The following is a 26,750-nucleotide window of genomic DNA, read 5'->3' on the forward strand; positions in this document are numbered from 1 at the left end:
GGCCGGCCGTAAGTTGGAATTGACTAGCCGATTATTATCGTTTGGAATCATGGCTCCTCATCGGAGCATGCTGATCGGCTTTCCCTGTCTAACTCAAGTAAAAGCTGTTCTAAGCTGTCTTTTGTTGGCTGTTGCTTATGTGGGAAGTCTTTATGTGTGGAAGAGAGAATTACCGAGGTATGTTGAAATGAATGTAACAATACTTGATGATGTTATGTTGCTGAGCTGAGACTGAGTGTTATTACATGAGAGTTGATACATGATTGTTGTGACTGCCAGCGCCACAGACTTCGATACCTCGGCGGTACCGGTACCGTACGGTATGTGCGATATTTTGTGTACGCAAGTGAATGGACGGGATCATGTTTACGTGCCAGCGTGTGTTCCAAAGCCAAGGCACAACCACACAGGGGACTACTAGATTAGAATCCAATCATATGCCATGTGATATGTGTCATGTTTGTGATGCCTCATTCTAACACCACAGTTAGTATCCATGCTCTCATAATCGATTATGACATTGGATTGTATCTATGATGCCTGGTGGGCCCCAAGACAGTCTGCACACCTAACAATTTGAGTTAAGATTTAACATGAATTTCTTCTTAATTCAAAAAATCTTTCACTTGATTATGTTCCTTACATCATAATGAGTTAGTGTGCCAAATATCTCACAAAAATTTGAAAGAAGTATATGATTTTCTTGGAAAAAACCTCGGGCATTCATTTTCAGATTGAAAAAAAATGGTACCCCATGTCTGCGCACTCATTCACTTTGCACACGATTCGGGGATTTTGATGACAAACGCTGCATTTTGAGGTCAGGTACGGGCGAGGGGTACGATCTAGTCAAGTCGAGTGCAGTCACGATGTGTGAATTGTCTTGAGTTTAGCGAAGTGAGATCCTGTTTTCTGGGGTTTTGTGGCCATTTAATATTTATATTTTGTTGAGATTTTAGAGTAATTTCTGTTGGCTGGAATATGTGTATTTTGAGGAAAAATATGTTTTCTGTGATTTTTGTTGAAATGCCACTTTCCGTTTCAAAAGGCCATTTCCATGAATTCCGACTGTTTTCCTTTCGCGGAAAATCACTGTCCGTAATTTTCAACCAATGTAATTTGGGGACCTGTTAGTGTTACCTCAGGCGGTGGTGGAGGAGGAGAAAGAGGATAAAGAGTAGAAGAAGAGGAAAGGAAGACGAGGATGGAGAGGAAGGAGAAGACGAAGAAGCAAGAGGAGAGGAAAAAGGAGAAGAAAAAGGAGAAGATGGAGGAAGAAGAATAGAAGAAGAAGTTCTATAAGAAGAGAAGGAGAAGAAGAGGAGGAGGAGCTGAGGAGGAAGAAGAAAGAGAAGAAGAAAAAAATAAGATGATAAAAGAATAAGGGAAAGAAGGAGGGAGAGGAAGAAGGAGGAGAAGAGGAAGCAGAAAGAGGAGGAGGAGAGCAGGAAGAATAAGTAGTAGTAGGAGGAGGAAAGAGATGAAAAAGAAGAAAGGGAAGGACTACAAAGTTTTGTGAAGAAGACAATATTGCATCTACATGTATAGGCATAAAATTTACTTATTTCTGTACAAGAATCACCAACCTGCTTGTACTTCCAAGAAGCTAGATGATTGTATAATGATTTAAAGGAGAAGTCCACCCCAACAAAAAATTGATTTGAATCAAAGAGAAAAATTCAACAAGCATAACACTGAAAATTTCATCAAAAACGGATGTAAAATAAGAAAGTTATGACATTTTAAAGTTTCGCTTCATTTCACAAAACAGTTATATGCACATCTCGGTCGGTATGCAAAGGAGGGAACTGATGACATCACTCACTCACTATTTCTTTTGTATTTTATTATATGAAATATTTTTATTTTCTCATTGTCATGTGAAATGAAGTTTCATTCCTCCCTGAACACGTGGAATTCCATTATTTTAACATTTTGTGCTTCAGGCAAGAAGGTCCTAATCATCAAATTCATAAAAATTGAAATATTGTGTAATTCAAACAATAAAAAACAAAAGAAAAAGTGTGTGAGTGACATCATCGACTCTCTCATTTGGATGTAACTGGCTCATTCATAGAAATATTTTGTTAAAAATAAGCGAAACTTTGAAATGTCATAACTTTCTTAATTGATTTTAATTCACATCCGATTTTGATGAAATTTTCAGCATTGTGCTTGTCTGATTTTTCTCTATTGATTCAAATCAACATTTTTCTGAAGTGGACTTGACCTTTAAAGGCGACTTATGCCCCGTTTATATCTGTCTCTCTCTGGTGTCACACTAGACAATCGTCTGGAACGAGCATTGCACGAAATTCCTTATCATAACAGGCAAGGGCCATTTAGATTACCCCTTTCATAAACCCAATTACTATGAATTAGGCGGCTAATAGCAGCATAATTTGGTTGTAAAATTGGAGGAGGACAAGAGTTATCCGCATTACTCTGATGCTGCTATTATCCGCATAATAGCGGCATTGGGATAAGATTTTGAGTTTATGAACGCATTTCCAAATAATGCGGATAATTGCCATGGTGCGGTCACAAGGTCACCCTTTTCCAACACAACTGCATCGGAGGGGGCATGTCCAGTTGTCATGGCGATTATCCGCCTTTTCAGGACGGGCGCTCGTAAAAATAATGCGGCTTATTTTCGGAGTTTATGAACGCAATTTTTATTGAATTGTCCGCATCACTCTTAGGCGGCTAATTGGAGGATAGGTTTATGAAAAGGGTATTAGATTAGAACAAACGTCTGCGGTAATCGCGAGATGCAATGTTCCAGTTAGTGGAAAATGCACGCTCAATCAATGCTGAAACATTTTTATTTCTATTTTTTCGTTATCTTTTCCAACAACTCCTATGTATTTTACTGGTTCTAGTTTTATTTTCTTTTTTCTATGAATATTTATGTATAGATCTCCTTGTTTTAATATTTTCATCTTCTATTGATTCTTATGTAAATTTTGTTCATTCCTGCCGTTTTCTTCTTTATGATTTCTTATGTATTTCTATAGCATGTTTTAATTCTTCTTTCACTCTCTTTTCTATCAAATCTTATAAATATCTATTTTTCAATTCTTCACTTCTCCCTTTTTCAATCAATCATGTCGGCCTATTTCATTGTTTTGTGTTTTCTAGCATATTTCCTTCTATCAATTCTTTTGTATTTCTTTGTTTTAATTTTCTTGCATCTTTTTCTATCAATTCTTAGATTTTACTATGTTTAACTCTTCTTTCATCTATTCTATCAATTATGTATTTCTTTGTTTTAAATTTTCATTCATCTATCTATTTTGTATTTCTTTGTTTCATTTTTCTTTCATCATATTTTCTTCTATCAATTCTTATGTATTTTCTTGCTTTAATTTTCTTGCATCTTTTTCTATCAATTCTTAGATTTTACTATGTTTAACTCTTCTTTCATCTATTCTATCAATTATTAAATTATTATGTATTTTCTTGTTTTAATTATTTCATCATCTATCAATTCTCTTGTATCATATTTTGTTCTCTCCATTTTCTTTTTATTTTTTGTGTTTAAATTCTTTTTAATCTCTTTTCTTTGAAATCTTATCTATAGATGTATTTCTTTGTTTTATCCTTTTTTCTTCTGTCAGTTCTGTGTACTTTTATGTATAAACTCTTCTTTTATAATACCGGTATTTATAATGGTGGCTACTTTTAAAGTGCACAGATCCACCTTTCGTTTGCTCATGGCGTTTTAAAAAGGCACTGCTATTACCCTGGCTAAGCTAGGTAACTGATTCAGCCACACATACCGGGTAGCTTATTGAGGAATTATTTCCTGCCGGTACCCATTTACATGTACATCACCAGGGTCGAGTCCAACACACAGTGGATGAATTTCTTGCCGAAGGAAATTTGTAATTATGTCTTGAATCACTTTCGTTTTTTCTTCTATTCTTTTTTTTTCTTTTGTCAATGTCAGTCAATGGAAAAAGCGCGAGCTGCACAACGATCGAGGTCATGCACTCAGATAAAGGACTTCAGTTTTCTATGCTGGGTTCATGCCACGACCATTTAGATCTAAAGTCCAAAAGTGGATCATGCCGTGTAATCTTGCAATTGTGCTAGGCTGCCTAGTGTGTATTTTCCTTCACGTTTACCACAGATGCGTGCTTTGTGCCAAAACTCTTTCGATCAAACGACTCTTCGAATGACCTGGGGTAACCTCTGTAGGCATTCCAGATTTTTGGCAGATCTAAACGGGTATATCATTTGTATTTGATTTTAGAGACTGATAAAAACATGTTATAAAACAAGAACTCTTTCATTTCTGTAGCTTGACTCATCCGTCAGAGGGGAAGAAAAATGCTGTAAACAGGCACATATATGGGCTAGGTCTGTTCGCATAGCTTAGGTTGCAACTGGACTACTCTGGCCGGCCCTGGGCAACCAATTAGCAGATGTAACAGGGGTCTTAGTGATGGTACTAGTACGCAAATGTACATTTGTCATTATTAGAACCAGGGAGATGAGAGTTGATCCCATGGAGGTATGTAAGACCCCATTCTCATTACACTATCTAAAACTAGTTTAGTGGAAACCGGTTCAGGAAACCAGTTTGGAAGAACGCTTTGCTAGTGTTCCCATATGATCACCCGAAAGTGGTTTTGAAAATCACTTCACACAAAGCAGTCTCGTTGTCGTTGCTATGGGAACACTCACAGTGGGATGACATGTTTCGCGCGAGATTTGAAATTGCAGCGTAGGCATTCTACACGCAGTGTGTGTAGTAGCGCGCCCAAAATGTGCGAAAATTGCTTCCCGAAGAACAGTTCTGTCCTCACGCTAGGCTTAAACCAGTTCAACACGGCAAGCGATCTTGAAAACTACATCACGAGGTGGTTTTATGAACTGGTTCAGGAGATTGTTTCAACCATTCTGAGTACACGTTCAACTAGTTTCCACTAAACTAGTTTTAGGAAGGTAGTGAGAATGGTGTCCAATTCCAAGTATGCGACTGTATTTTGCTGACGTATTTTCATCTCATCATAAGCATTTATCGAACGTCTATTTTTAAACATGTACGATCATGGTTCCATTTATACTTTCCAGAAACCCTGAGTCTGGTCAAACGACGTTAACGCACCTTTTTTTAAGTTTACAATATGTGTTCTGAAACGTTGTTTAAATGCAAGTAAGCATGGACGCAACTGTATTTTTGGACTAATCACGTAGGAACACGCTGATTCTGGCCTGAAAATTGGAAGCATAAACACGCCACTAAGCCTAGTAGAGCATAATGATTGTTTTCTCCCTGGTGATGCTCATCAGTGGTTTCATTAAACCTCTCAGAAGTGTGGTTATCAGCTCGCTGAGGTCATCAAGGTGTGTTAGAGAATGTGGATGGTATGCATAGCAACAGTTGCCGAGGCAAAGCGTTTACAGTGAATTGTGCTATTTACATGTATAATAGATATGCGGTATGCCATGAGCAGTATTGAGAGTGATGTAGAGTGAATGTACATGACAGTGGCATTCAATGTTGGAATATCTACATGTATCTGATACCCCTGCCCTTTGTTCAATTATGCATAGAAGTACATGCACTTTATTTGTATAAAATTAAAACCGCCTTGAAAAAAATCCAACAATATTTTTTTTATAAATTAAAGGGTTAAACTTTAATACCCTTGAACTATGTTAGAGTTGTCCTATTTTCTGTTCAAATGCAGCCATATTTTTTCATTTATTGGTTCTGAGTTTCAGGGTAACTTCAATGAGCCTATGGATATTTGGTTTGAGATGAATTGATATCAAATATTGAAAACAATTCCAAATGTTCACCTCAATACATGTACATTGTACATGTACATGGAGCAAATTTGTCAATATTGGATACATGCAATTAAAAAATTCTGAGCCTACATTGTAAATCTCATGATGCTACATGTACATATACAAAAACATGTATTTCCTATCTCACCTCAAAAAAATTGCTCTTCTGAATTGTTTCAGACATGATAACATTACTTATTTTTAGAACACCTTTTTTCAGTGCACATACCGGTATAAATAATCTTGTTGAAAAAGTGACAAACTGTCCATTATTCAGTCAGTAATAATCAGTCTGTGAGATGTACAGTACATATAGAAGATTACATTTATTTCATTCTCTTGGCATTGTCTGCGTGAGAGTAATAAGCCAAGGTAAAGTGTAGGGCTTCATCAGTAGGCTTGGGATGTTACCCCTCACTGACACTGACTCTCACAGCTCTGATCAAAGAGCAAACTAAAGGAGATTGATATTTTTGCAGAATTCCCCTCTGGTTGTGGCTAATGAGGATTTCCAACCTACGGGCATCAGCATTGCATAATATCTGATTTAGATTTTTTTTTCATTCTTCTACATGTTCATTCAAATACGTTGTGTTCAGTTCATGAAGCTTAGCATTATTAGTGTCATATTATTGGATTGGTTTCATATTATTGGATTGGTTTCTTCTACCTTTTATTTTATCACATTCAATCAGAACTTTAACTGATATATACTTTTGTTTTAAAATCAAACCCACAATATAATAGGTTTATACTACAATGAGAAAAATATCTAGGCCCCCATATTTTGTGATAGATCTTATCCAATGTGTATTGCCGGTTAATTGCCCATTTGCCCAAGACTTTGGGTGGTATGATTACAATGAGGAAATGAATAAAAGTCATTCTAGGCAACTAGGCAAGGCAAGTCCATTTTAGTGTCGACCTCGAGGCATCTCAAGAAGACTCATGTCAAACCAGGAAGTAACCTCCAATTTCTATTGTCCTACCTATATGTATGCATACATTAGTTGCCTTGTTTTATTCTTAGGGTGTTTTTATGCGTCCATTGCGAGGACAGAATCAGCGATTTCAAACGATTCAAAACGCTGATTGTAAACATGGTTCTGGGAGTGCTGTTTATGCTTAACTTTTCAGAGCAAATCATGATCTCCAGCTGGCTTCGCATCGTAAAGTGAGGTCAAATTGGGCGCGCCTTTTTTCGAAAGTTTTTTTTCCGATTGTTGTTATTACGTGGAGATAACATGGAGTAATACGACTGCGTTTGCCCGCGGATTTTCATCTCACCGGAAGCATGTACCAAATGACGTCATTTAAACACGTTTACGATCGTGGTTCTGTTCATACTTCCCCAGAAACCCTGATTCTGGTCAAACGACGTTTACAAGCGCACCTTTTTGTCAGTTTACGATCGGCGTTTAAATGAAAGTAAGCATGGACGCAACCGTGTTTTGGACTAATTACATTTGGAAATGCTGATTCTGGCCTGAAAAGTGGAAGCATAAACACGGCCTTAGTCTGCAGTGTACAATAGTATATCATCTCAAACACTCCCACTTTCACATGACAAGAAAAAAAGGATAAAACCCCAAAATAGAATTACACGAACTGTTAAATTACAACAAAAAATGAAAATAGAGAGATGAAAATAGTCTATAGCTGTCTGTACATGTAGTTGCGGCTCTGCTAGTCTAGTCTTCTGGAATTCTTCGGGATGACACTTTGGCAACACATCTATTTGTAATTGTAGTAGATTACATTCTAAGATATTCACTAGATTCTGTACGAACAAAGGGAATGGACATCAAACCTATGTACTACAAGCAGTGACCAACACAAACATTTGACTGATTTAAATTATAACGAGGATATAGCATTGCATGATAGCATGATTTAACAAAAGGCACTGTATAAATTGAATGTATTTAAAGGCATGGTCACACCGTCTGAGCGTTGTTGGAGCGGTCGTGGAGTGGAGAGAAAGAAATCATCACCGCTCGCTTCCGTTCTCCATTTTCGATTTCGATTGTTTTGTTTTTTTGCTTTCGATTTTTTCCTCAATTTTGTGAGCGAAATTCGGCCCTCTTTCCCTACCGCTCCACGACCGCTCCAACAACGCTCGGGCGGTGTGACCATGCCTTAAAGTGGAAATGGTAGTGGCAATTAAAAGAAATTAAAATGAGCAGAGATAATGAGTTAATATTGCAAGCTGCTTAATCCCTTACCTTTTTTTTGGTTTATTTCAGAGACCATCCGAAGACAATCAAACAGAGGACACTTAGTGTGTTTGTAATATGTTTAGCTGCCCCAGTGTTTCTCCTTCTAATCAGCAGTGAAGTACCATACAATCAGGTAAGAAACATAACTAAACATTTACAGTCAGGTAAGAAACCTAACTAAACATTTACAATCAGGTAAGAAACGTAACTAAACATTTGAAATCAGGTAAGAAACATAACTAAACATTTGAAATCAAGTAAAAAACATAAAGGGACATTAGATATCAGGTAAGAAACATAACTAGATATTTAAAATTGGGTAAAAACATAACTAGACATTTGAAATAAGGTAAGAAATGTAACTAAACATGTGAAATCAGGTAAGAAACGTAACTAAACATTTGAAATCAGGTAAGAAACGTAACTAAACATTTGAAATCAAGTAAAAAACATAACTAGACATATAAAATCAGGTAAGAAATGTAACTAAACATTTGAAATCAGGTAAGAAACATAACTAAACATTTGAAATCAGGTAGAAACGTAACTAAACATTTAAAACCAGGTGAGAAAGATTTGAAATCAGACAAGAAACATACTAAACATTTGAAATCAGGTAAAAAAAAACATGACTAGACATATAAAGTCAGGTAAGAAACATAACTAGATATTTGAAATAAGGTAAGAAACATAACTAGATATATGAAATAAGGTAAGAAACATAACTAAACATTTGAAATCAGGTAAGAAATGTAACTAAACATTTGAAATCAGGTAAGAAATGTAACTAAACATTTGAAATCAGGTAAGAAACATAACTATAAAACATTTGAAATCAGGTAAGAAACATAACTATAAAACATTTGAAATCAGGTAAGAAACATAACTAGATATTTAAAATCAGGTAAAAACATAACTAGACATTTGAAATCAGGTAAGAAACATAACTATAAAACATTTAAAATCAGGTAAGAAACATAACTATAAAACATTTGAAATCAGGTAAAAACATAACTAGACATTTGAAATCAGGTAAGAAACATAACTATAAAACATTTAAAATCAGGTAAGAAACATAACTATAAAACATTTGAAATCAGGTAAGAAACATAACTAGATATTTAAAATCAGGTAAAAACATAACTAGACATTTGAAATCAGGTAAGAAACATAACTATAAAACATTTAAAATCAGGTAAGAAACATAACTATAAAATCAGGTAAGAAACATAACTAATCATTTGAAATCAGGTAAAACACGTAACTAAACATTTGAAATCAGGTAAGAAACATAACTATAAAACATTTGAAAAACATTTACAGTCAGGTAAGAAACGTAACTAAACATTTGAAATCAGGTAAGAAACATAACTTAACATTTGAAATCAGGTAAGAAACATAACTAGACATTTACATTCAGGTAAGAAACGTAATTAGACATTTGAAATCAGGTAAAGAAACTTAATTAGACATTTACATTCGGTAAAGAAATATAACTAGACATTTACATTCAGGTAAGAAACTTAACCAGGCATTTACAATCTGGTAAGAATATAACAATGTCTGCATTTACTGATATATTATATTGTTTAAAAATATAACATTGTACAGACAACCCAGTTTTCGCACAATCTAGAAATAATTGTTTTTTCTTTTTAGTGTATCTTTGTGTTTCAGGTGGTCATTGCCATAAAAATTGCATATAGAATCTGTGATTATTTTGTTACTATTTATGTTTAAGTAGCTAGCAACATGGAAGAAGCCCATAAAACTAATATTATCATTTGTTCATTATTATTCTTAAAGGTATTGTTTAACTTTGTTATCAGCCAATTTAAAAAAATTTCAAACCAAGATGAAACATGTTTACAAGTGCATGTATAAGAACTAATAAACCCTGAAAACAACCATTATTGAGAAAGAAAAGCTAAAAATACAAGGCTAACCCCAATTTTGTAAATAATAAATTTAGTACACATAAGTGTATGGGATGAAGTTAAGATGGTGTTTCCTGTCACTTTATATTTCAATTTTTGAAGCACTAAATAATTATTTTCATATGCAATTTTTTTGCTGGGCTTCATTTTTGTAACATATCACAGACACAGGTGACAAGTGTGACCTTCTAGCTCAGATTTTTTAAAAGTCGAACCAATGTTAACCAATCACTTTAATCTCTTTTTTGTTTTTTAGGGATTGTCACTATGCGAGCATTTGGGTATACGAAGTCAAGGTCTTCTAGCTGCCATCACTGTGCCATTAGTCTTAACTATGGTGAGATAATAGTATATTTTAAATGGAGGAATGAATTGAGAGAAAGACATGAACTATGTTCTTCTCACAGTTCATGAGCTATGAAATATTAGGAAGAATAAGATTATTATCACTCTGGAATATTAATGAATTTGGCTATTAACCCTAAATTGTCAGGGGCAGAATCCAACCCCCCTTCTTTTTTTTTTTCAAGCTAAGTCCGCCGCACGAAATTTAAAAACTGCGCCGCTTGCTGACGTTTTAATTTCAATATCTCGCACAACTTTTGAGACCAAATTTGCGATGCCAAGGTACGCAGTGACGAAATTGCGCAACATTATGTAAGTGCATGTCAGACCCAAAGCTGCTCAAAAACCTGAAATCATGTACAAATCCAATGCAAAGTGTGGATTTAGCCAAAATTCATAAGCGTATCATTTCTACATTTGCTGATTAAACTTTTAATTAAGTTTGTCTTGTTTATCATCAGAATTAAATCTGCAACGATTTCCATCAAAAAGACAATAAATAATAAACAAAAAGTCAAAAACAGAAATACATAAGAAATTTAAAAAAACAATAGAATACATTAGAAAAAATTGCGATACCAAATTAAAAAAAAGTACATTTGATCAGGATCCTACAAAGAGTCTGTGAATAAAAGAATAGCAGTTTTGGGGCTGTGTGATAGTTGATTAGAGCAAATGTTTTATTTCATGTATATATTAGCATAACTAATTCATTAAATAAAATATCTTATTTCAAAAAAACTAACCATACAGCCTTGTAGATTTTATTGCACATTACCATTTTGCAAATTTTCGCAGCACTCGTGCGATCGAAGGCCGAGATCTCGGGGGGGGGGGGGGGATCTGCCCTCCCCCAAGGCTGTGAGAGGGGTCCAAATAACCGGGCTCTTTTAGGGTTAATGGGAGTAGAGTAGGCACAAGGGATGCATGTTTTGTCTCGCTTGCACAGCAGAGTGAGGCTTTAGACGTTGCTTTTCCGACGGCGGCGGCGGCGTCAACATCAAATCTTAAACTAAGGTTAAGTATTTGAAATGACAACTTAGAAAGTATATGGACCTACTTCATGAAACTTGGACCTGAGGGTAATCAAGGATTAACTGAATATCCTTTGTTGGTTTCAGGTCACATGACCAAGGTGAATTAACTTAGACCATGTTGGGGGAATCAATATCGAAATCTTAATAACCTAAGACTAAGTTTTTGAGATGTCATCATAACTTAGGAAGTATATGGACCTAGTTCATGAAGCATAGACATAGGGTAATTAATACCTTGGTCACATTTGCTCTACGGCGGCCGTACGGCGAGTCGAAAACAGCCGTTTTAACATATTTGTACCAACTATACATAATAGATGGTGTGAATTAAAACTGACCAAGGTATTAGTAAATGATTTTTTTGCACACATCTTAGATCACAAGATCATGGTCAAAGGTCATTTTGGGTCAATGAACATAGTATTTTATCATATGAAATTTTTTTTTAATTCAATAGTTGTTTTCAAAGTCAGCACTGCTGATGTATCGAATCGCGTAATGCAGGCGAGACTGCCAGAGGCATTCCACTTGTTTTGACTATTGGTCAATTTCACAAGCACTGAATGCAACTTTCCTGTTCAGAACGGTAGTCCTTCTCAATTGCAAATTCATGATTTAAGAAAAAAATGAACCTGCCACCATAACCCTGTCTTTTTTTAGTAGTTACATGTGAATGGATATCTAAAGACCGAGACTGGAACTAAAAGTGAACTTGACAAATGGGAAATTATTGACATATCTCTTCAGTATCACATTGTGTCCATTATTTCATTTTGCTATGATATACTTATTTCCTGAATATTCAAGGTGAGTGGAGCGTAGGAGGGTTTAGTTGAGGATGGGAGATGTTCTGATTCATGCAAAGGGGGTAGGGGTGATTGCAATTGTAAGCAAGTTGAATTTTGCACCCCCCCCCATTCTTCAGGGGGACAAAATCAGGTTCTAACTTTTTGACAGCTGACTGATTTTATATAAAAGTTTGTTTCTATGATAAATATATATATAAGCATCTTGGTTTTCCATGTATCAGCAATAATCAGACAGAAATGCGAAACAAATTCACGTGTAATGCAATTTTGCAATGCCAACAAGTTCTTTTATTCACTTTCCAAATTTTCATTAGTCATCTACCTTTTTCTGAGAAGATTTCCTGAATATATATATATGGTGGAAGAATATAATTAAGAATTTTCAATAATATCTGCCTTTTTTGTCTCCTTAGGTTCTGTTTCTAGGACCATTGTATATGCTTTATTTGGATGGATCTCATTCTCATGATGTACCAATAGGTAAGGAAAAATAAAAGAATTCTGTATGTATGTAAATGTATTTCATTTTGATCAATTGCTTTGTTTGATAATATTGGTAATAAATTTAAAGCCCTTCCAAATCTCTAGTAGAGTGACAAAGTATGATCTAGCATTCCTTTTCTGCAAAAATGTAGTTGCTGTAGAATCTTTTTCATCCAATGACTCCTTGTTAACATTTTGATAATTTTTATTGTCTCACCTTCATAGCAGAGTGAGACTAGATACCACTTTTCCTATTGCAGCTGTTTGCAACTATTGAAACTTCAACCTTTTAATGTTAACCAAGGTTCAGTTTTTGGAATGTCATGATAACTTTGAATTTATATGGACCTATTACATTAAATCATGTATCACTTACATGTATTACAGGTTACAGTTCACATAAACAAGTTCAAAGGTCATAAAGGGGCAATTGAACTTTGACTATGGCTGACGTTTCAACATTGAAATCTTTACCAAGGTTAAGGTTCCGCTTGATAAAATGTAAAAGTTATCAAACAAAATACACTTTTATTTCATACCCCTATATTATAATTGTTTTAGGGTTTACACATTCATATGAATAATCTGATGACTTGGTAGAGTGACAAACAGTTTTGGTCCAATTGACCAAAAATTATGATAAATGGGCCCAAATTCACTGGTTTATGCAGATTTCCTGTATAAATTACGCTTAATTTAGCGCGTATCGGGCGCTTGTATAAAATATGTCCAATATTAATGCGCGCATTTGTCACAGTGTGCCACAATGACACCTTTTACCATGGTTAGATACGCTATTTTATTTATAAGTCCACTTTTTGAAGAGTGGACTCTTGAATAAAAACAGTGGACTCATGAATACAATAGGGTGGATAACCACTGAAACAGGCATCAATTTGGCGCAAGGTAACAAAAGCGCGCATCAGCATTGGACATTTTTTTATATACACGTACGCAGTAAACAAGCGTAATTTATAAAGAAATCTGCATAAACCATGGACTCGACCGTGGGTTTTCAAAACCACCTTTGTGAATTTGGACCATGAAGTCTGTATTAAACATGATTGATTGTTGTAAGTCAGGGTACTTAGATCAGCAGAATAATATTAAACATTGTCTTCAATAAAAAAAAAATCTTTTGAAGCCCATGAAGATAAGAGTGCTTCGATATTAAAAGAGGATTTAGGTAGAAATAGAAGTAGAAATCATGCTTTTAGCTAATTATTTTTTACTACTACAAAGGTTGATTGATTTGTTGATTAAATTTCAAACCAAATGGATTTCTCAGCCATCATTCATTGCATAATATCAAAATTGAAAACACTTTTTGACAGGTCAACTGTCTTCATTCTTTTGAAGAAATTCTGTTCTATGTAATTGATGGTTCATGTTTTCTAGATACCTTGATGGTGTCTAATTATTTGTCAATCTCTTTTCTATTTTATTTCTATATGTAGTAGTTGAAAGGGGTGTTCTTGGGAGCACATACACAGTGCAGATGGTGTGGCTTAGAAATTATTTGATAGTAAGTATTAAATATTTCAAAAAATCTTAAGATCCATATTTTATTGTTTGAAATAGACCCCAGAAATGAAATACTCCAAAAGTTTGCCCAATTGATCGTGGGCCCGGCAGTCGCTGTGCAGCGCCAGATCGTTGAGGCTCTATCCCTTTAATTATTGAACGCCAATCAGGGTAGCAGCAACTTCCATCTTCTAACGTCTTTTGGTCTGACGGCCGGGTTTGAACCCCCGACCTCCTGGTTGTAAGATGGACGCTCTACCAACTGAGCCAACACACTGATATCCCTTGTTTAAGATCTTACCCTGAGAGTGTACATGAGGAGAAAACCAATAGTTTTACTAGTACAAAACAGTAGTTTTCCATGGCCTTTGGGGGCATGTCAGACACAAATTCATCATTAGACCCCATGCAAGTTTCTTGTCCCTTCTACTAACTTGCGGACTAGGTTTTAACCAACAATATTTAATGATCTATTTAGAAATGCTTTCCAGTTTTAAGCTCTTTATCTGAAGTATGGAACGTTTTGGCCCGATGGATAAGTCTTCTGACTTTGAAACAGAGGGTGGTGGGTTCGAATCCCAGACATGGCGTAATTTCCTTCAGCAAGAAATTCATCCACTTTGTAATGCACTCGACCCAGGTGAAGTGAATGGGTACCCGGCAGGATTAATTCCTTGAATGCATGAGCGGTGAAAGGCAGCTCGAGCTAAAGCCGGGGTAATAACGATAATAACAACACGCCTCGGAATAGAATATTTCTAGAAAGATGGCACTATATAAATGCCTATTATCATGTATTATTTAGAATAAACATGAGGAGTAGAGCCAAATAGATAAGTGTACTTGCCAGCAACTTTTCTTCACTACAAGAGTAAACAGAATTGTATGAGATCATGCACACTAATTATCTGAGTGTTTAAAATCAAATGACTTGAAATTTTTTACAAAACTTGCACTTTGGTAGTACGTACAGGCCACTACTTACTGACTAAACCTTTCAATTTCAATCTCATTTTTAGGCTCCATTCACAGAAGAGTTTGTTTTTCGAGCATGTATGCTGCCTCTACTTGTGCCTTGTTTTGGCTGTCCAACAGCTGTCATTGTGTGCCCACTCTTCTTTGGAGTAGGTATGTTTAACATATTGGCCCGTATTCTGATAGCGGGTTTCACTTAAACTCGGTTTAAAGTTGTGGTTTAAAGAAAAATGCCAGTAGTTGCAGTAAACACCGATTTCATGAGACAGTCTGTAAAACCAGGCTTAATTGTCAGTATATCATCGAGGATCTAGATCTGGTACAGTTACATAAACTGAACTTTGTGAAATCTTGAAATCTGCGCTGAAAAATGTTCACACTGAAGATCAACAACACAGATAGGCACACGTGGGACAGTGTATTATTATTGCTGGAATAAAGACCCGACGGAAGTGACCGAATCCGCGCTTATTTTGCTTATTTCTCAGCAATTACACAATTTCTTCCAGAATCCTTTGGCACATATTTTTTATTCATACAAACAGACACTTGTGGTCATTATATTAGATTCTGTAAAAAGTCATTTTGAGATCGTTACCAAAACTGGAATTTATCTTTAAGTATGGGAAGCCAAAAGTATCAAAATTTTTATGAAGTTGTGTGTTTTTTATGTTTACTGTGCTCTTTCCTGATTCATTGATGGTGAAGACAATCATTTATCTATACTTCCTAGACAATTATGAATGATTTGAGAGTCAAATGAGCTGAAGTATGATATCTCTACTGTTAGTGATTTATGTAACAATTGGCTATCCATACTTAAACTACAACTTTAAACCTGAGTTTAAGTTAAACCTGCTATCAGAATACAGGCCATTGACTTGATAAATCCTATAATTCCATTGACGTTGTACAGGAACCAGCCAGATCCAGGAGGCAATAGGTTAACTCAAATTCAGGGGACTATATTTTGGACTCCGGAACTAAAAGTTGTGATATGTATAGCCAAATGTGATACAGGTCCCTAGATTATTAAAGGTCAAGTCCACTTCAGAAAAATGTTGATTTGAATCAATAGAGAAAAATCAGACAAGCACAATGCTGAAAATTTCATCAAAATTGACAGTGAAATAAGAATGTAATGAATCTATGAATATTATGATTTATCCAGTAATCTTGAAATAACAGTCAAAAATTGAATCATCTACTGGAATTTGTTGAATTCCGAAGTACTGCGTACTGCGAACTGCGAAGTACAAATAGTGGAAGGAGGCAGTTTGGATTTCCGAGTATATAGGAAACCGACTCATACCAACCAGTACTTACACTTCAACTCTCACCACCCCCTGGTGCATAAACTCTCGGTGATAAGGACGCTGTTCCATCGAGCGGACAGTGTTGTGAGTAAACCGGAGGACAACTCGGCTGAAAAGAAAATCATTACGAACTCTCTTGGAAAGTGCGGATATCCCAGCTGGGTGTTCCAGAAAGCCACACGTCCGAAGCAACCTCGACCTGTAAGACCTTCGGAAGAACAGTCGAATACTCCGGATAACCAGTCTGAAGCTGCGACAGCCCAACCTCGCCGGAATAGGACCCTTGTTACTATTCCCTACGTTGCGGGTCTATCAGAAAGGATCAGTCGCACCTTTGGTAGGTTCGGAATCTCCACCTCACATAAGCCGCATAGAACACTAAGACAATTGCTTGTGCACGTGAAATACCAACCGGTCAAGGATAAGAAGCGAAACGTGGTGTATGGTATTAGATGTGAACAAAGGGAATGTCAGGATTCCTACATCGGTGAAACTCAACAATCACTGAGAGCACGGATGTACCAACACCGTAAATCTACTGGTCTCGCAGCCATTCCTGAATCGGCGGTTTTCACCCACTTGAACGCGACGGGACACACTTTCAACAACAAGGACGTGGTGATCCTGGACAAAGAAAGCAGGTGGTTCGAGAGAGGAGTAAAAGAAGCTATTTGGGAAAGAGTGGAAAAGCCAACATTGAATCGGAGAGGTGGTTTGCAGTTCCAGCTGTCACACGCCTGGGACCGAATCCTACGGGAAGTTCAAAGCCGTCTCTCACGGGATTAACTTCCGCCCCTGGGGAACCAAGTGACGCTACGGTCGGCTGACTCTGGCGCGGAGTCACTTGGAAAGACGTGATTGGCGTTCATTCGCCTGATGAAGCCAACAGCGGTTGGTGAAACGTCGCGACGACAGAGAATTGTAAGTTAATACTTTCAATTTTCAACAAATTCCAGTAGATGATTAAATTTTTGACTGTTAAGAATGTAATGACATTTCAAAGTTTCGCTTATTTTCAACAAAATATTTATATGAACGAGCCAGCTACATCCAAATGAGAGAGTCAATGACATCACTTGCTCACTATTTCTTTTGTTTTTATTGTTTGAATTATACAATATTTCAATTTTTACGAATTTGATGATTAGGACCTCCTTGCTTGAAGCACAAAATGTTAAAATAATGGAATTCCACGTGTTCAGGGAGGAATGAAACTTCATTTCACATGACAATGACGAGAAAATCATAATATTTCAAATAATAAAATACAAAAGAGATAGTGAGTGATGTCATCAGTTTCCTCATTTGCATACCAACCGAGATGTGCATATAGCTGTTTTGTGAAAGGAAGCAAAACTTTAAAATGTCATAACTTTCTTATTTTACATCCGATTTTGATGAAATTTTCAGTGTTATGCTTGTTGAATTTTTCTCTTTTTATTCAAATCAAGTTTTTGTTGGGGTGGACTTCTCCCTTAACATACATAAGTATTATCCTCACCTTTATCACTCAAACCATTATCAAGCTGTCTAGAAATTATAAATATAGTTTTCTTCACCAGTAAAATCTGGGAAAACCAGCTCAGTAAGCGCAATAAGCTTATTTAAAACATTCTTAGATCCCATAATTTTAGCCCAGTGTTAGACGATGGCTTGAATTAAACCTTTTTTTTTCTTACAATCTTTGGCTCGCCACAATGTAGCCTGGATTTAGACCTTGGTTTGATTTAAAGGAATTGTTGACACTCCCAGCTCTCCTTAATTTCAGCCCAGTCTGAGACTATGGTATTTATGTTTCTCAATAATGCAGCCCAGTCTATGCCCAGGGTTTGAAATAAACTGGAGTCTAGAAAAGGAATGAGGCTTTGCTTGACATTATCTTGTTTGTTAAATAATAGTATGTTGTTCATTTCTTCAAGTAAAAAAAAACATGGTAAGGCAGTGTGAGGCAATGTGACAAAAAATGATATCCCAAAGCAAGTGCTCTTACATACAAAGATCAATTTTACCAAATCATTGTCATAATTGGTACTCACATGAGAGACAGTCAACAATGTCAAAGACCATTCATTATGTATTTTAGATTATAGTTCAAGATTTCATGTATTCAGTTTTGTTTTTGTAGATTTAGTAATTAAGAAGTGTTTAATTGAAATGAGTTGTCCTTTGATGATTCGAATCGTTTGTACTAGATCAGCAAAAATAATGTTTAAAAAATGTAAATAGTCAATGCATGATCATCTGTACACCACGATTGATCATGTCACTGTTGTTGTTGGTTTGTATGTTTTGTTTTTTTTAATAAGAACTTACAAATGCCAGATATCTTTATTTTACATCTAACTTTGAGATGAAATTTCATGATATACATCATTTTGATTTTGAGGTGGATTTGACTTTCAAGTGAGACCCTAAAATCAGTGATTTCCAGATTTTGTTCATTTTGCAACTTTTGTCATCCTACAGCTCATATACATCACATCATTGAAAGATTAAGATTTGGATCAGAGCCTTTATCAGCAATCATTTTTACAGCTTGTAAGTAGAAGTGTTATATAGTAAAATGGTCATGTACATGTGGCATGTTATATCCCTCACTGCAAATTTGGTGCTCTTTAATTGTTTGAGAGCCTTTATGTGAGTTATTATAATATTACCAGGATTACATAGGTTAGCGATTAATCGCTAATTTTTAAAGGGCCATTCTGATTGGTCCCTAGTCAGTCTACTGAACAAAATGCGCATGCAACGATGATCTTGATAGGCCATTTTATTTAGCGTTTAATCGCTAATCTTTGCGTTACAGGACACAGGAGAATGATATTGATCAGATTTTAGGTCATGGTGTCTAATACCCTTTTTAGACAGGCTAAAATTTCCTTAACCCCGTACTATTGGTGGGGCTAAATGGTAATTTAGCCCCACCTATAGTACGGGGTTAAGCTTAGCCCACTTTCGTTTTACACAGCGTTTTTGCAAAGTGGGCTAACCCCACCTATAGTACGGGATTATTTGGCCCTGCAAAAAAGCAGGGTTATCCCACCAATTGCGGTGCTAAGAGCAATAGTACGGGGTTAAGATCGCATGTGTAAAACGAAAGTGGGCTAAGCTTAACCCCGTACTATTTGGCCCCACCTATAGTACGGGGTTAAGGAAATTGTAGCGTGTGTAAAAAGTGTACAAGTGAAGTACTTGTACTACGAATGATCTACAAAAACCACTAGTCCGGGGTTAGCGAGTTTCGTGTGTGAAAAGGAAAAAAAAATAGTACGGGGTTAAGGATAGTACGGGGTTAGCGATAGTCCGGGGTTAAGAAAATCCTGTGTAAAAAGGGCAAAAGAGTTTTTTTTTTTTTTGCATCCCATTGCCCTCATTCCCCAAACAAAGCAACCAATTGGTCACATCGAATAGAGGGTTGTCTCTGTCTGGCTAGTCTTGTTATGCGATGATGCAGACACAGAACTATTTTTGCTGATGAGCAGCTGATCGCAGCGCTTTTAATGACTGGTGGGTAGTCATTAGCGCAATAAAACACAATACGAACTGAGTCATAGACTTCCCAATATCTAAATTTTCAAACTTGACATCTTGCTTGTCTGATTCTGGATGTTAAAAACACTAATAATAATGGCCGTCATCTGATTATCAAGAGTTTCAGGTTGTGGTCGATTTCAGTCAGCAAAGTCAGTTGAAGACATCTGATAGTGAAAATTATTAAAGGGTGAGTCCATCCCAACAAAAAGTTGATTTGAATAAAAAGAGAAAAATACAACAAAAATAATACTGAAATTTCATCAAAATCATATGTAAAATGAGAAAGTTTTTAAGTTTCGCTTAATTTCACAAAACATGCACACTCTGGCTGGTATGCAAATGAGGAGACTAATGACGTCATCCACTCACTATTGCTTTTGTATTTTGTTGTATGAAATATTCTAATATTCTTCTCATTGTCAAGTGAAACAACAATTAATTCCTCCCTGAACATGTGGATTTACATGTAGCATTGTTTAATGCTATATGGTTCAGTAAAGTTGGTCCTTAATGTCAAATCTGTGAAAATTAGAATATTGTATAATTCAAACAATAAAAGGAAATAGTGAGTGATGGACACCATCAACTGACTCATTTGCTTGTCACTGAGTTGTGCATAATACTGTTTTGTGAAAAATAAGCAAAACTTTAAAATGCCATAATTTTCTTATTTTACATCCAATTTTGATGAAATTTTCAGCACAATGCTAGTTTGATTTTTTTCTATTTATTAAAATCAACATTTTCCTGGGGTGGATTTGACCTTTAACCCTGCATGTAGCTACGGTGCAAACCACCACAGTATGATCAGACCTCCTAGCTATCCCGCATTTTGGGTTGCCTTCCCGCCATTCTGAGTTTAACCCTGAATATCCTGCTAAAGTCATATTTCAAATGATGGCATAGAGCCGGTAACACAAAGCTTAGCAATGATCATTGTACAAATTTTTACAATTGATTGCATTGACCACAATGTACAATCAATCATAAAAATCAAGCGTACGATCAATCATTATGCTTTGTGTTACCGGCCCCCTGGTGGTAGAGTCTCACTGACTGGCAATCAGAAGATGAGAGTTTCATGTCCTGCTGGTTCAAAGATTTTTTTCCGACTATCTTTCAGATCGAATATTCAATCTTATTTACCAAGTGCAAGCCAGAAATGTGTGTATCAAACCTCCCCAGCTAGCCTTTATCATTCAACTTCAATAATATTTTTCTCCAAGTTTTCTGCTTTAATCAAAATCAATGTATTATTAGGGTGAACTTCCCTCTTCTAAATTTGGCATTTGTGAGACTGCACCACAATGTAACAAATAAATTGGATTTTGTAATTTTTAGTTCCTGCTTATCAATTGTGTTTTGGTTAGAATTATCAAATTTCTTCTCTTTTTTGTGGTCAGTTTTTAGCAAGAATATACTTTTTTTTATTGGATTGTAACCATTTTTTATTTTATTATAGAGATTCTATTCTTTTTTTTTTGAAGGGGGTGTTGTAATTTCAAGTAGTTCTTTATTTGATCACCCATAAATTCAAATTGGATAAGTTCTGAACAGGATGTGCGCTTAATTAGGATCCAAAGTTGGGAATTATTTGATGACTCCTTTGAATTTATTTAAATTCAATTGTTTTTATTGAGTTTCACCTCTGCACAATAGTACGAGGGCCAAACAAATCTGCAGATCAGTGGAGGGTCAGGGCTTTAATAGCCTTTGGCAACTTTAATCCCTTATTTATGTTATAAAGATCTACAGAGGGAAGGGAACATTGTTCTCTAAAGAAGTTATGGTCATCCAATGGGTTAATGAATTTTCCTCTCGAGAAATCTTCAGCTTGGCCCTTTGGTATTAAAATGAGGTGTCTGGTTATATCTACTACATTTCTACTCTATATGGATGGTTCAAAGTAGGGTAAAGCTGAAAAATTCGCAAAAGGGCCTTGAAAAGCGTGCTTTTGCATTAACCCTAAACCTAAAAAGAGCCGGGTTATATGGACCCATCTCACAGCCGAGAAGGGGGGGGCAGAATCGCCCCCCCCCCCCCCGAGATCTCGGCCTCCGATCGTGCCATTTAGGGTTAAGCAGTGAAAGTACAATGTAATTTTTTCAAGTCTCCATTTCAACTGCCTTAGCTTGCTGTCCTGTGGTTCTAAAAAGATCTAAGAATATAAAATGACAACTCTTGAATAAGAGTCAGTGCATTACATGACCAATATCCCCTCATGTATTTATTTCAGGTGTAAAAATCAGTTCTAGAAAACTAACGAGACCGGTAGATATCACATGCAGGAAAATGAGATACATAAACCATCCTACATTATGATATGTAGAACTAGGACTTCTACGTCATATACTTGTATGTAGACTCAATCAATGCTCTTAAAGCTTTTGTTGTATGATATCTGATTTGTCTTCTTATGTCTGTATTGAGATTTATTTAATTTTTTGCCTTTCTTTTCTCTTGTTTAGTTTTCCAGTCGTGTTATACAACTGTATTTGGTGCCTACTCAGCATTCCTATTTGTAAGAACTGGTGAGTAAAGTGTATGTCTGTTTGGGTCTTTACAGATAGTGTTATGTCGAGTCTGGGGGCCATTCTATGAAGAGTTGCAGCTATTGTAACTTGCCATTAATTTAATATTTATCCGCTTATTTAAAGGACAAGTCCACCCCAACAAAATATTGATTTGAATAAAAAGAGAAAAATCAAGTGCAACACTGAAAATTTCATCAAAATTGGATGTAAAATAAAAAAGCTATGAAAGCTGTTGAAATTTATGATTTTTTTGAAGTTCTAGTGTGGAATCGCGAATATGTGTTTGTATGTTTTTAAAGGATGTCAAATAAATGAATTGAAAAAATTTTAACAGTCAAAAAGCAAAAACTAAACTTTTTGGTGATAGGTCCTTTTCAAGCCTTGCCCCATGTCTTTGGAACACTCTTCCAGCTTCCCTTTGTTGTATCCCAAATATCACTTCATTTCAATCTAATTCAAAGACGTTCCCCTATGAAGAAAACATATTCAACATAGCCTCATTTACAGTGTCCTTCAAATCATTTATTTCCACAATGTAAAAACATTACAAATATGTACAAAATAGGAAACAAACATAATTGAAAAAGGAAAGGTAACCGAGTTGATCAAAAGTAATACAAAGAAATGTACATTACTGTGGGGAGCCAAATAAGACAAAATAAGTCTTAAAATCAGGCACCCAACATAATATAAACAGATAACTGCTATCAAAATAGACATTTCTTAGCAATATATAGCATGTGAATATGGCTCTCATTCATAACTTTCAAAATAATAGTTAAGAAAATCAACGCAATCATAAAAAGATTAAGTAGCGTTATGTATGGGAAAAGAATTTAGAATGATAACTTGAGTAATGACATAAACAATACAAAAAAAGAGAAAAGATAAGTTTGATTTTAAGCTCTACTGTTATTTGTTAAATTTGTATCAATCAGTTACTTTTTGAAATTATGTTTAAAGGAATGGAGTGATACTGAGTTTTTTATTTCTTTTGGTAAGGAACTCCACAGTTTAGGGCCAGTGAATAAAAGATTTTTTTTTTTTGGGGGGGGGTTTAGTTATATGATTTCTAATTTCACTTTTGTTTGTATATTTTGTATTATTAAAAATAAAATTGATTATCTCTTATGTTTTTGTTTTGCCATAGGTCACCTGGCTGGGCCATTCATATGTCATTCCTTCTGCAACTACATGGGTTTTCCAGAGATAGGACAGGTTTTTCAACATAGTCCTAGACACCGTGCAATAATCACAGTTACCTTCATCGTTGGACTCCTAACATTCCTCCTCCTTCTATACCCCTTAACCACGCCGTCATTGTATATGAATACCATGTGTGATAGCCACACTGAAGACCATCATCACAACGTAGATCTTTGATGCCGTCCGTCCTGGTAAATCAGTGCTCACCGTCCACAAGCAGATTGTGGTCGTGAATTTACACATTACTTTTTCGCTCACCCCTTTTTTTTAATTGGAAAGTTTACTTGAAGAAGGTATGTGGATGTTATGATAGGCCATGTAAGGACAATAGAGAGGGGTCAATCATGTTCTTTCCTCCAGTCAAAGACTTGACATTCTTGAGGTGTTTTGATAAGGACACTCACAAACACCAACTATGTGTACATTCATGTATGAATTTTGACAAGAATTGAATCATTACAGATGTGTGTGTGTGTTTTTTTGTAAGCTATGAATTCATGACTTTACTGACAACTAGAATATCAAATGTCAATACTGGAGTGCCAAAAATGAAGTTTAAGAGGGGGGGGTTAAAAAATTTTACCAAAGTATTGTTGGTGTATCTCATTAATTAGTGGCAAATCATGTATTTTGCACTGACTACGTGTGTTAATAGCATCAATATTAATGATGCATGTTCAAGCTATTGCAATGATACAGAATGTGCTATTGCATTGATACAGAAACTCAATTTATTTGTATTAATATCCCAGCTGTTTTTTTTAAGTCATGCATACTATCACAAACAGCAGAATCAAACACCACCATATTGGCTAGGATAGTTTCATAAAGTATACCATTCACATTACCAGAAAAATGTGGTATAAATCCAAGATTATTCAGTCTGGTACCTAGCTTGTGTAGCTGGCATTGAGGATGTGATATAGCATTGATCGTGAGGGATTACCAGAGATTATATGTACTAGGTAAAATTGTATTGTAATTCTTATTTCATGTAGTATAAACACACAAACTCATTAGCGTGGGGCAACTTGTGCAGTGAGTTGCCATCAATGACAACTCAATCGTACCTAGATTAATTTGAATGTTATTTTATTTGCAATTTGTTCTATTCTTTTCATACTGCAACAAACTGTTTATATATTTTCTGTTCTAAAAAGCATTGTGGTTGTATAATATCATTTTAATTTCAATTTTTCTGTAACATTCCAATGTGGTCAGTGAATGTATTTTGGATAATATCCATCATAATGATAATCTAATAATAATACTGATACTGCAGAACTATGGCCAGTCATGATACTGTAGAACTATGGCCAGTCATGATACTGTAGAACTATGGCCAGTCATGATACTGTAGAACTATGGCCAGTCATGATACTGTAGAACTATGGCCAGTCATGATACTGTAGAACTATGGCCAGTCATGATAATGTAGAACTACGGCCAGTCATGATACTGTAGAACTATGGCCAGTCATGATACTGTAGAACTATGGCCAGTCATGATACTGTAGAACTATGGCCAGTCATGATACTGTAGAACTATGGCCAGTCATGATACTGTAGAACTATGGCCAATCATGATACTGTAGAACTATGGCCAGTCATGATACTGTAGAACTATGGCCAGTCATGATACTGTAGAATCTGTATATGTTGAATAGCTTGGGACTACAAAATTTGTTTGATTTAAGGTGAAAATTGCAGATATTCTGGTCTTAAATAATGCTTTGACTTATGGCTGATTGAATTATGTAGACTCCACTAATGATCCGTGGTCACTGATCACAAGTAGTCACATTGTGTTGAGGCAAAATAAATGCATGGCCATGTGCAAACGCAGTCAGTCATTGATTAGGAACAACTTCATCTTATGATATTTGATGTAATTAAGATTTCTTAGCTTTTGTATTCCACAACGTGCTCTCTAGTTAAGGGAAAATCATTTTCGTCTCGCCAGAACAAAGTTCGGCCGAGACCCAGTCATCACTTTTCCCGTTACCGGTAGTCTGTCAGTCTGTTACAAAAATGTTAACATTTTTGTTCAATTTGCTCTAATTTCTTTATTTCTGCATCACCTATGTAGACATGTAGGATATACGATCCTGCATCAACTATGTTCACATTTGGTACCATGATTCTTAGCTAGTACCACATGTGACCCTGTAATAATGATGGGGTCAAAGGTCATCTAGGAGTCAAAAGGTCAGATGATATGAGGCATATACCATGTCCCTCAGAGAAGACCTTCAACCTTCTGTCCTCTGGTTTCTTCCTTACAAAGCATCCATGCTTTCTTAGCAATCGCCATCACCACCTTATAAACTGATATACAGACATTCCCTCTTTACACTGAAGTGATTTACTGTGTGTGAGCTACGTTGCCTATTGGTATGAGCAGGTCAAAACTATGTTGATAGAAGTTACCGGTAGATCTGATAGTTAATTACAACAGCATTAAAAAAATGACACAATTCATGAATTAAAACATTTTCAGCCCACAGCCCAACAACCATGCAAGAATTAATAGGACAAAAAAAGTTGCACTCTGCATCCACTCTCAATGACCAACAACTCCCAGATCTGAATATGAATACAGATTACAAATGCTGATGGTTTATGGGTGTTAACAAACCCATTTGCATGTTCAAGCCAAAACATCATCACCGGCCACCAAGCATATGTATACATGTGGTGCAAGCCACACAAGCCAGAGAAAATGTATCAGAAACTTGCAAGATTGTAGGAATTAGGGCAATAATATTATGAGAACGTCCCATTGCTATCACCTTAATTTCCAAAATGTCAGGGAAGACACCGGGGGGGGGGGGGGTAGTTATTGAGGGATTTTTTTTCTTCACATTTTTCATTGACTGATCAGGAAAATCTGAAGTGTATTTATGTGTGCCAAGATTTACCATGTTAAAAACAAATCAGGTCTACCACCACCAGTATCATCATTAATCTCAGTCATTAAACTTTTTTTCAGGAAAAAGCTTTCCTCCTCATAATATTTTAAATATA

The 26,750-nt window shown here is 35.8% G+C and overlaps 1 protein-coding gene across 1 annotated transcript; it reads left to right on the top strand.

Moving 5' to 3' along the window:
• On the top strand, positions 1–26,750 carry LOC121418233 (CAAX prenyl protease 2-like). The gene is made up of 9 exons (XM_041611981.1): positions 1–177; positions 8,052–8,157; positions 10,218–10,298; positions 12,566–12,632; positions 14,093–14,160; positions 15,179–15,287; positions 18,917–18,988; positions 22,453–22,515; positions 23,669–26,750. Exons 1-9 carry the CDS (start codon positions 50–52, stop codon positions 23,899–23,901), a joined length of 927 nt encoding a protein of 308 aa, XP_041467915.1. The 5' UTR covers positions 1–49; the 3' UTR covers positions 23,902–26,750.

This window comes from Lytechinus variegatus, chromosome 7, assembly GCF_018143015.1.
Source record: "Lytechinus variegatus isolate NC3 chromosome 7, Lvar_3.0, whole genome shotgun sequence".
NCBI classification, from domain to species: Eukaryota; Metazoa; Echinodermata; class Echinoidea; order Temnopleuroida; family Toxopneustidae; genus Lytechinus; species Lytechinus variegatus.

Coding starts and splice junctions, on each gene's coding strand:
- LOC121418233 (XM_041611981.1), top strand. CDS start 50: ATGGCTCCTCATCGGAGCATGCTGATCGGCTTTCCCTGTCTAACTCAA. Junction 178..8,051: donor TGGAAGAGAGAATTACCGAG/GTATGTTGAAAT, acceptor GGTTTATTTCAG/AGACCATCCGAAGACAATCA. Junction 14,161..15,178: donor GGCTTAGAAATTATTTGATA/GTAAGTATTAAA, acceptor TCTCATTTTTAG/GCTCCATTCACAGAAGAGTT.